General features: G+C 61.3%; 1 protein-coding gene across 1 annotated transcript; it reads right to left on the bottom strand.

The window, feature by feature from the left end:
* Window positions 1-510: 510 nt before the first annotated feature.
* LOC125627338 (mast cell protease 3-like) lies at window positions 511-3,942 on the bottom strand. The gene is made up of 5 exons (XM_075123349.1): window positions 3,863-3,942; window positions 2,931-3,040; window positions 1,647-1,681; window positions 1,061-1,312; window positions 511-645 (listed from the first exon to the last, which is right to left on the bottom strand). The coding sequence occupies exons 1-5, from the start codon at window positions 3,940-3,942 to the stop codon at window positions 511-513; spliced, it is 612 nt and encodes a 203-aa protein (XP_074979450.1).
* Window positions 3,943-10,732: the final 6,790 nt, after the last annotated feature.

Below are 10,732 nucleotides of genomic sequence, written 5' to 3'. Positions count from 1 at the left end.
CAAAGCCAGCCCTGAGCCACAGACCCCTTGGGTTTTGATGAGTCAGCATTTCCCGACAAAAAGCCTTTGAATTGGGTGTCTGAACCCCATCAAAATCCCTGTGCTTTGAAATGCTCCCCGGCACGGTGGGATTCGTGTGTGTTCTGAACCAGGAGGGGGCTGCTTGACTGAGGAAAGCTTTGTTCCAATCTGTTTGGGCCAAAGCTGAGTTCCTTGCCATGTTTTCGCTCCCTCCTCACCCAGGCTAACCTGGGAGGTTTGCCCGCATGCAAACTTGGCGAGGGGCTCAGGATTAAGCCCTGTGTGTTCTTCCTGCGGGGAGAGGCAGGAGAAAAGTTCTGATCCACTAATGATGGTATTTAAATGTAGAGGAAAAGGCAGCCCAAAAGGAGGAGTTGGTGGGCATGGTTATCCCTATAGTTCCCTGTAACACCCCGGGGAGAGAAAATCCAGTGACTGCAGCATAAGGAAATGCAGATGCTGGAGAAGCTATAGCATCTTCCTCTCTGGTCACTGCCCCATGGTCTTTCGAATCCAGGGCAGGTAGTGGGCGATGTGAGTGTACACCGAGGGAGGGAACTGGAAACCATAGGAGACAATCCCCTGGGCCGCCCCGTTGCAGACCAAAGGGCCACTGGAGTCCCCCTGAGAAAGACACGGGGAAATAGGGTTAAGTAGAACATAGGCACTGAGAAAGCGCATTGTGGGCTAGCGGGCACGAACGCAGGATATAGAGCCACTGATGGCTACTTCCAATCCTGGCTCCACCACCGTGTGACCCCAGGGGACTGGCTCAATGGCTCTGGTCTTGTGTCTACTAGGGAATATCTTTCAGGGGCGTGCGCAAGCGCGGGGAAGCTCTGCTGGGGCAGGGAAGAGTCAGCTCCTCTGGCTGCAGGGGGCAAGAAATAAAACGAGGACAATGTTTCTGAGTGCCCCTTTGGTGCCTCTGTGGCTCATGAGTGAAGTGGGCCATTAAGGTGGCTGGGGATGTCCCTTCCCACCCGCTGACCTCAGGGCAGCATGGCTGGGGAGGACGGGAAGGGATGGAGAGACGTACGTAGTTGACGTCAGTGCGCCTATGGTAGCTGGCCGCACAGACCATGCCGTCGCTGAGCTCTGGGTAGGATAGGAGACATTTCCTCTGGCTCAGGACAGTGGCATTGGTCTCGAAGAGCTTGTCCATCGCTACCTCTTTGTCAATGTAGCCCCATGCCGACACGATGCACTTGGTGTCCGCGGGGATGTCGCTGCTGCTCTTGGGCAGGGGGATCACCTGGACGTATTTATTCAGTTTGGCTTTGTGGCTCAGCTGTTATGGGAGGGGAGCCAACATGTTAGACCCTGCAGGAGATGAACAGGAAGGTTTTGGGGTTTTGTTTTTCCAGGTGCTTGCTCATCAGGAATCTGCCTGGGAGCAGGATGTAGAAATGGGGGTTATACCAGGTTGGAGGTTGAGCCCCAAAGCTAGACACGTCCTGACCGTCACCTTCTGATGTTGGAACACCCACATCCTTGGGTTGTGTGATGCCAGCCCAGGGACGGAGACTGGGCAGCGTCACTTTCCTTGGCCAGCTACTTCCCTAGATGGCCCGTGCTCATCCACTGGGAACGGGCTGTCCTGGGATTGCGTCATGATGTCACACCTGTGCGGCCACAACAGGTCCATCGGCGTTTGAGTCTGCGGAGCCCAAACCCGTGAACGTGCCACCTGGTCACCTCTGTGCCAATCCACAGAGGGCGTGAATAATGTTGCCCTCACTTAGCCTGACCAGATGTCCCGATTTTATAGGGACAGGCCCGATTTTGGGGGCTTTTTCTTATATAGGCTCCTATTACCACCCCACCCCCTGTCCCGGTTTTTCACACTTGGTGTCTGCTCACCCTTCCCTCGCTACAGAACTGCAGCTCTAGTTACAGCAGCCCGTGAGGTTTGCTCTGGTTCAGTCCTTGCTGTGGTAGTCGAGAGGGCGGCTGTCACACAAGGACAAAGCCCAGAGAGGTGGATCTAAATACCAGAGGCCCTCTGCAGCAGATATAACCTACAAACCCTAAGAGTATGTCCACACTGCAATAAAACACCTATGGCACTTGGGGCCTGGGGCAGCTGGCTCAGGTGCAGGGCTAAAAATTGCAGGTAGAGCAGGGGTGGGCAAACCCCCGAGGGCCACATCTGGGTATGGAAATTGTATGGCGGGCCATGAACGCTCACAAAATTGGGGGTTGGGGTGTGGGAGGGGGTGAGGGCTCTGGCTGGGGGTGTGAGCTCCGGGGTTGGGCTAGAAATGAGTTCAGGGTGCAGGAGGGGGCTGGGGCAGGGGGTTGGAGGTGTATGGGGGAGCTCCAGCTTGGGGTGCAGGCTCTGGGATGGGGTTGGGGGTACAGGAGGGTCTCTGGGCTGGGACCAAGGGGTTTGGAGGGTGGGAAGGGGATCGGGGCTGGGGGTTGGGGAGCGGGAGGCGGTCAGGGGTGTAGACTCTGGGCAATGCTTACCTGAAGCAGCTCCCGGAAGAGGCGTCATGTCCCCCCTCTGGCTCCTACGCAGAGGTGCGGCCAGGTTGCCCTGCGTGCTGCTCCATCTGTGTCCCCCCGCCCTCGGAGTTGACTCAGAGTCGCCTGCCCGGGGTGGGGCGGGGGTTTGCCATGCACCTCCTCCCCATCTCCGGCACAGCAGCCGCCTCAGCCTGCCCCCAGCGCCGCTCCCTTGTAACCGGCAGCGGCAGTGGCAGGCGAGGAAGCGCAATGGGGAGCTCCAGGGTGGCCGCCCGCTGCCCAGGGGGCAGGCAGGGACGCTCCGGGGTTGGGGGAGAGACCCAGCCCCAAACATTGGTGGAGCCGGACCCCCTCCCGGGCCCTGAATTTGCTGGAGCGCAGGTACCACGGGCTCATACAACTCACCGCCCCTGCAGCCCATGGCTTCCTCTACTCACCAGCACGGGCTGAGGGGTAGGACAGCAGGGAGAGCAGGAGCAGGAGACATTGGGGCTGCTCCTTCTCTGAATTCACAGCTTCTTGGGTCCTCTTCCAGGCTGGGAGCCTCCTGCTGCCCCGGGGCTGGTTTTATAGCTTCAGACCAACGGAAGTCGGAAGCCAGGAAACTATCTGAGCTGGGCTGCCCCTGCTGCATCTCCCATCTCCTCCTGCCTAACCGCTGAGCAGCACGCGCTGCCATCTCATGCAAACTCCCCATTTCCCGTTCCCCTCCTCCCGGCAGGTGCGTGCCTTGCTATGTTGAGACCTACGCAGTGATTTCTTGACCCCTACTGATATCTCAAGATATAAATGACTAATGCACATCCACCCAATGCTGCTTGGGTGATTAGGGGGATCGGAACCAGGGACCTCCTGCATGCAAAGCAGGGGCCACAACCACTTGAGCTAAAGGGTAAGTTGCCTTTGTTGTCAGCAGTATCAGACTCCTCTATGGAGCAGTCACTAGAGGTGGCTGAAGACCCATCCTGGAAGAGGAAGGGTTACATACCCAGGTCTTTTTGTGGAGCGGGCAATACAAAGGCCTTTCCAAAGCTTGGTGCCAGTGGGATTTTTCTATGAAACATGCCCTGACTGGAACGAGGATGGACAGGTCTCAAGGGAGAATGCAGTCAAAGATGCAGATTGCTGGTAAAACTCGACCAGAGGTTCGTGTGACTTATGTCTGCACGCACACGTTGCTGCTTGAGAGCCTGAACAAGTCTGAGACTTGCCCCTGGCTCTTGTGAGCAGATGCCCAGTTATCGAGGCATCAAAAGCAGATTGTGAGATTGGCTTGAGAGGAAAGGACAAGAACTGAAACAGGTGATAAGGAGGAGCCCTGAGATAACACTCAGGCTGTGTTTGCAGAGACAGGGACTTGGAGCATCACCGAGTGATGAGGACGAAAACTTGGCTCCCACCCAGGCCGAGCTCTGGAGATGCTAACAGCTGCTTGTGACCGTCGCCCATCACTGCATGTGTCGATTCCATATGGCTCACAGTTGGGCTGGTGGATTTATTGCTTCTCGGAAGAGCAGAGTTTCTCCATCACGTGAAGCCAAACATGAGCTGTGCTGGCCACCTGAAGCGGCATGGATCACCGTCACCTTCAGCCCCCAACTAAAACCCCTCCAACGCATTATTAAGGATCTACAACCTATCCTGAAGGATGACCCAACACTCTCACAAATCTTGGGAGACAGGCCAGTCCTTGCCTACAGACAGCCCCGCAACCTGAAGCAAATACTCACCAACAACCACATACCACACAACAGAACCACTAACCCAGGAACTTATCCTTGCAACAAAGCCCGTTGCTAACTGTGCCCACATATCTATTCAGGGGACACCATCACAGGGCCTAATAACATCAGCCACACTATCAGAGGCTCGTTCACCTGCACATCCACCAATGTGATATATGCCATCATGTGCCAGCAATGCCCCTCTGCCATGTACATTGGCCAAACTGGACAATCTCTACGTAAAAGAATAAATGGACACAAATCAGATGTCAAGAATTATAACATTCATAAACCAGTCGGAGAACACTTCAATCTCTCTGGTCACGCAATCACAGATATGAAGGTCGCTATCTTACAACAAAAAAACTTCAAATCCAGACTCCAGCGAGAAACTGCTGAATTGGAATTCATTTGCAAATTGGATACTATTAATTTAGGCTTAAATAGAGACTGGGAGTGGCTAAGTCATTATGCAAGGTAGCCTATTTCCCCTTGTTTTTTTCTACCCCCCCCCCCCCGACGTTCTGGTTAAACTTGGATTTAAACTTGGAGAGTGGTCAGTTTGGATGAGCTATTGCCAGCAGGAGAGTGAGTTTGTGTGTGTGGTTTTTGGAGGGGGGTGAGAGAACCTGGATTTGTGCAGGAAATGGCCCACCTTGATTATCATGCACATTGTAGGGAGAGTGGTCACTTTGGATAAGCTATTACCAGCAGGAGAGTGAGTTTGTGTGTGTGGTTTTTGGAGGGGGGTGAGAGAACCTGGATTTGTGCAGGAAATGGCCCACCTTGATTATCATACACATTGTGAAGAGAGTGGTCACTTTGGATGGGCTATTACCAGCAGGAGAGTGAGTTTGTGTGTGTGTGGGGGGGGGGGGCGGAGGGTGAGAAAACCTGGATTTGTGCTGGAAACGGCCCAACTTGATGATCACTTTAGATAAGCTATTACCAGCAGGACAGTGGGGTGGGAGGAGGTATTGTTTCATGGTCTCTGTGTATATAATGTCTTCTGCAGTTTCCACGGTATGCATCCGATGAAGTGAGCTGTAGCTCACGAAAGCTCATGCTCAGATAAATTGGTTAGTCTCTAAGGTGCCACAAGTACTCCTTTTCTTTTTGCGAATACAGACTAACACGGCTGTTACTCTGAAACCTGTGGATCTCTGTGTGAATCCAGGTGGGAGCTCAAACTGGGATTCTCAAAGGAGACTGACTAGAGGCCCAACTCCTGTTGAATTTCAGTGGGGCCTGGATCCCGAATTCCCCTTGAAAACCCCAGCCACGTTCAGTAAATGACCTGGCTTACTGGGAGGCAGATTGTGCTGCTGGGGACGCACGGGGAAATCTGGTTTTCGGGGGGTGACTGACAGCAGAATCTGGCCCTGAGGATGGAGACATTTTGAAGTAAAAATCAAGTCACGGTGGATCAGACACAATTATTAGCAGACATAAAACAGCACCAGGAAAAAGAGAGGCCAGGCTGCGGCTGTTTTTTCAAAAGGAGACCCCAAAGGCCTTTCGATTGTCCCATAGCCAAGGGACTACGGTTATCATTTTAATTTGTATTACAATAATGCCTTAAGGCCCTGGCCCTATTGTGTGTGGTGCTGTACATACACGTAGCAAGAGGCTGTCCCTGACCCAGAGAGCTTACCGTCAAAGCAGACAAAGCGTGGGAGGGGAAACTGAGGCACAGAGCGGGGGGAAATGACATGCCCAAGGTCACCCAGCAGGTCAGAGTTCGGAATAGAATGCTGGTCTCCTGACTCGTAGCCTATTGTCCTAATTACTAGGCCACACGGCTCCCCAGGGGCAGGCCCGAAGACAGCAATTCCGGGCCCCAGGGCAGAATGGTCAATGGGCCCCCACGCATGCACAAGCCGCGCCTGCGCAGACGCGGTCCACCTGCCATTCGGGCGGTGAGGCACCTGTGCTGATGGTGCCCTGCACCTTCTCCAAGGCCCTGGCCCCTGCTCCCTCCATCCCCCACGCCCCCCCGTTGCTTGCTCTCCCCCAACCTCACTCACTTTCACCTGGCTGGGGCAGGGGGTAGGGGTGCGGGGTGCAGGCTCTGGGAGGGAGTTTGGGTGCGGGAGGAGGCGAGGGGTCAGGCTCTGGGAGGGAGTTTGGGTGCGGGAGGGGGTGAGGGGTCGGGCTCTGGGAGGGAGTTTGGGTGCGGGAGGGGGTGAGGGGTCAGGCTCTGGGAGGGAGTTTGGGTGCGGGAGGGGGTGCGGGGTCGGGCTCTGGGAGGGAGTTTGGGTGCGGGAGGGGGTGCGGGGTGCAGCCTCTGGGAGGGAGTTTGGGTGCGGGAGGGGGTGCGGGGTCGGGCTCTGGGAGGGAGTTTGGGTGCGGGAGGGGGTGCGGGGTGCAGGCTCTGGGAGGGAGTTTGGGTGCGGGAGTGGGCGAGGGGTCAGGCTCTGGGAGGGAGTTTGGGTGTGGGAGGGGGTGAGGGGTGCAGGCTCTGGGAGGGAGTTTGGGTGCGGGGGGGGTGCGGGGTCGGGCTCTGGGAGGGAGTTTGGGTGCGGGGGGGGTGCAGGGTGCAGGCTCTGGGAGGGAGTTTGGGTGCGGGAGGGGGTGCAGGGTCAGGCTCTGGGAGGGAGTTTGGGTGCGGGAGGGGGTGCGGGGTGCAGGCTCTGGGAGGGAGTTTGGGTGCGGGAGGGGGTGCGGGGTCAGGCTCTGGGAGGGAGTTTGGGTGCGGGAGGGGGTGAGGGGTCGGGCTCTGGGAGGGAGTTTGGGTGCGGGAGGGGGTGCGGGGTGCAGGCTCTGGGAGGGAGTTTGGGTGCGGGAAGGGGTGCGGGGTGCAGGCTCTGGGAGGGAGTTTGGGTGCGGGAGTGGGCGAGGGGTCAGGCTCTGGGAGGGAGTTTGGGTGCGGGAAGGGGTGCGGGGTGCAGGCTCTGGGAGGGAGTTTGGGTGCGGAGGGGGTGCGGGGTGCAGGCTCTGGGAGGGAGTTTGGGTGCGGGAGGGGGTGCGGGGTGCAGGCTCTGGGAGGGAGTTTGGGTGCGGGAGGGGGTGAGGGGTGCAGGCTCTGGGAGGGAGTTTGGGTGCGGGAGGGGGGTGCGGGGTGCAGGCTCTGGGAGGGAGTTTGGGTGCGGGAGGGGGTGAGGGGTCAGGCTCTGGGAGGGAGTTTGGGTGCGGGGGGGGGTGCGGGGTGCAGGCTCTGGGAGGGAGTTTGGGTGCGGGAGGGGGTGAGGGGTCAGGCTCTGGGAGGGAGTTTGGGTGCGGAGGGGGTGCGGGGTGCAGGCTCTGGGAGGGAGTTTGGGTGCGGGAGGGGGTGAAGGGTCGGGCTCTGGGAGGGAGTTTGGGTGCCGGAAGGGGTGCGGGGTGCAGGCTCTGGGAGGGAGTTTGGGTGCGGAGGGGGTGCGGGGTGCAGGCTCTGGGAGGGAGTTTGGGTGCGGGAGGGGGTGCGGGGTGCAGGCTCTGGGAGGGAGTTTGGGTGCGGGAAGGGGTGTGGGGTGCAGGCTCTGGGAGGGGTTTTGGGTGCAGGGTGCAGGCTCTGGGAGGGAGTTTGGGTACGGGAGGGGGTGCGGGGTGCAGGCTCTGGGAGGGAGTTTGGGTGCGGGAGGGGGTGCGGGGTGCAGGCTCTGGGAGGGAGTTTGGGTGCGGGAAGGGGTGCGGGGTGCAGGCTCTGGGAGGGAGTTTGGGTGCGGAGGGGGTGCGGGGTGCAGGCTCTGGGAGGGAGCTTGGGTGCGGGAGGGGGTGCGGGGTGCAGGCTCTGGGAGGGAGTTTGGGTGCGGGAAGGGGTGTGGGGTGCAGGCTCTGGGAGGGAGTTTGGGTGCGGGAGGGGGTGCGGGGTGCAGGCTCTGGGAGGGAGTTTGGGTGCGGGGAGGGTGCGGGGTGCAGGCTCTGGGAGGGAGTTTGGGTGCGGGAGGGGGTGCGGGGTGCAGGCTCTGGGAGGGAGTTTGGGTGCGGGAAGGGGTGCGGGGTGCAGGCTCTGGGAGGGAGTTTGGGTGCGGAGGGGGTACGGGGTGCAGGCTCTGGGAGGGAGTTTGGGTGCGGGAGGGGGTGCGGGGTGCAGGCTCTGGGAGGGAGTTTGGGTGCGGGAGGGGGTGCGGGGTGCAGGCTCTGGGAGGGAGTTTGGGTGCGGGAAGGGGTGTGGGGTGCAGGCTCTGGGAGGGAGTTTGGGTGCGGGAGGGGGTGCGGGGTGCAGGCTCTGGGAGGGAGTTTGGGTGCGGAGGGGGTGCGGGGTGCAGGCTCTGGGAGGGAGTTTGGGTGCGGAGGGGGTGCGGGGTGCAGGCTCTGGGAGGGAGTTTGGGTGCGGGAGGGGGTGCGGGGTGCAGGCTCTGGGAGGGAGTTTGGGTGCGGGAGGGGGTGAGGGGTCGGGCTCTGGGAGGGAGTTTGGGTGCGGGAAGGGGTGCGGGGTGCAGGCTCTGGGAGGGAGTTTGGGTGCGGAGGGGGTACGGGGTGCAGGCTCTGGGAGGGAGTTTGGGTGCGGGAGGGGGTGAGGGGTCGGGCTCTGGGAGGGAGTTTGGGTGCGGGAGGGGGTGAAGGGTCGGGCTCTGGGAGGGAGTTTGGGTGCGGGAAGGGGTGTGGGGTGCAGGCTCTGGGAGGGGTTTTGGGTGCGGGGTGCAGGCTCTGGGAGGGAGTTTGGGTGCGGGGGGGTGCGGGGTGCAGGCTCTGGGAGGGAGTTTGGGTGCGGGAGGGGGTGCGGGGTGCAGGCTCTGGGAGGGAGTTTGGGTGCGGGAAGGGGTGCGGGGTGCAGGCTCTGGGAGGGAGTTTGGGTGCGGAGGGGGTGCGGGGTGCAGGCTCTGGGAGGGAGTTTGGGTGCGGGAGGGGGTGAGGGGTCGGGCTCTGGGAGGGAGTTTGGGTGCGGAGGGGGTGCGGGGTGCAGGCTCTGGGAGGGAGTTTGGGTGCGGGAGGGGGTGCGGGGTGCAGGCTCTGGGAGGGAGTTTGGGTGCGGGAAGGGGTGTGGGGTGCAGGCTCTGGGAGGGAGTTTGGGTGCGGGAGGGGGTGCGGGGTGCAGGCTCTGGGAAGGAGTTTGGGTGCGGAGGGGGTGCGGGGTGCAGGCTCTGGGAGGGAGTTTGGGTGCGGGAGGGGGTGCGGGGTGCAGGCTCTGGGAGGGAGTTTGGGTGCGGGAAGGGGTGTGGGGTGCAGGCTCTGGGAGGGGTTTTGGGTGCGGGGTGCAGGCTCTGGGAGGGAGTTTGGGTGCGGGAGGGGGTGCGGGGTGCAGGCTCTGGGAGGGAGTTTGGGTGCGGAGGGGGTGCGGGGTGCAGGCTCTGGGAGGGAGTTTGGGTGCGGGAGGGGGTGCGGGGTGCAGGCTCTGGGAGGGATTTTGGGTGCGGGAGGGGGTGCGGGGTGCAGGCTCTGGGAGGGAGTTTGGGTGTGGGAAGGGGTGTGGGGTGCAAGCTCTGGGAGGGGTTTTGGGTGCGGGGTGCAGGCTCTGGGAGGGAGTTTGGGTACGGGAGGGGGTGCGGGGTGCAGGCTCTGGGAGGGAGTTTGGGTACGGGAGGGGGTGCGGGGTACAGGCTCTGGGAGGGAGTTTGGGTGCGGAGGGGGTGCGGGGTGCAGGCTCTGGGAGGGAGTTTGGGTGCGGGAGGGGGTGCGGGGTGCAGGCTCGGGGAGGGAGTTTGGGTGCGGGAAGGGGTGTGGTGTGCAGGCTCTGGGAGGGGTTTTGGGTGCGGGGTGCAGGCTCTGGGAGGGAGTTTGGGTGCGGGAAGGGGTGTGGGGTGCAGGCTCTGGGAGGGGTTTTGGGTGCGGGGTGCAGGCTCTGGGAGGGAGTTTGGGTGCGGGGGGGGTGCGGGGTGCAGGCTCTGGGAGGGAGTTTGGGTGCGGGAGGGGGTGAGGGGTCAGGCTATGGAAGGGAGTTTGGGTGTGGGAAGGGGTGCGGGGTCAGGCTCTGGGAGGGAGTTTGGGTGCGGAGGGGGTGCGGGGTGCAGGCTCTGGGAGGGAGTTTGGGTGCGGGAGGGGGTGCGGGGTGCAGGCTCTGGGAGGGAGTTTGGGTGCGGGAAGGGGTGTGGTGTGCAGGCTCTGGGAGGGGTTTTGGGTGCGGGGTGCAGGCTCTGGGAGGGAGTTTGGGTGCGGGAAGGGGTGTGGGGTGCAGGCTCTGGGAGGGGTTTTGGGTGCGGGGTGCAGGCTCTGGGAGGGAGTTTGGGTGCGGGGGGGGGTGCGGGGTGCAGGCTCTGGGAGGGAGTTTGGGTGCGGGAGGGGGTGAGGGGTCAGGCTATGGAAGGGAGTTTGGGTGTGGGAAGGGGTGCGGGGTCAGGCTCTGGGAGGGAGTTTGGGTGCGGAGGGGGTGCGGGGTGCAGGCTCTGGGAGGGAGTTTGGGTGCGGGAGGGGGTGAGGGGTCGGGCTCTGGGAGGGAGTTTGGGTGCGGGGGGGGGGTGAGGGGTCAGGCTCTGGGAGGGAGTTTGGGTGCGGGAGGGGGTGCGGGGTGCAGGCTCTGGGAGGGAGTTTGGGTGCGGGGGGGGTGCGGGGTGCAGGCTCTGGGAGGGAGTTTGGGTGCGGAGGGGGTGCGGGGTGCAGGCTCTGGGAGGGAGTTTGGGTGCGGGAGGGGGTGAGGGGTCAGGCTATGGAAGGGA

The sequence above is a fragment of the Caretta caretta genome, chromosome 25 (genome assembly GCF_965140235.1).
Source record: "Caretta caretta isolate rCarCar2 chromosome 25, rCarCar1.hap1, whole genome shotgun sequence".
Lineage (NCBI taxonomy): Eukaryota > Metazoa > Chordata > Testudines > Cheloniidae > Caretta > Caretta caretta.
This window is presented reverse-complemented; position numbering and strand designations above follow the sequence as displayed.

Bases quoted from the DNA above. Each gene is read 5' to 3' on its own strand.
- LOC125627338 (XM_075123349.1), bottom strand. From the start codon at position 3,942: ATGGGCGACGGTCACAAGCAGCTGTTAGCATCTCCAGAGCTCGGCCTG. The intron at 1,682-2,930 runs GTGAGTAGAGGA...TGGGCTCCGCAG, and splicing joins CTACCCCTCAGCCCGTGCTG to ACTCAAACGCCGATGGACCT. The intron at 1,313-1,646 runs GTGTGACATCAT...CTCCCATAACAG, and splicing joins GACCTGTTGTGGCCGCACAG to CTGAGCCACAAAGCCAAACT.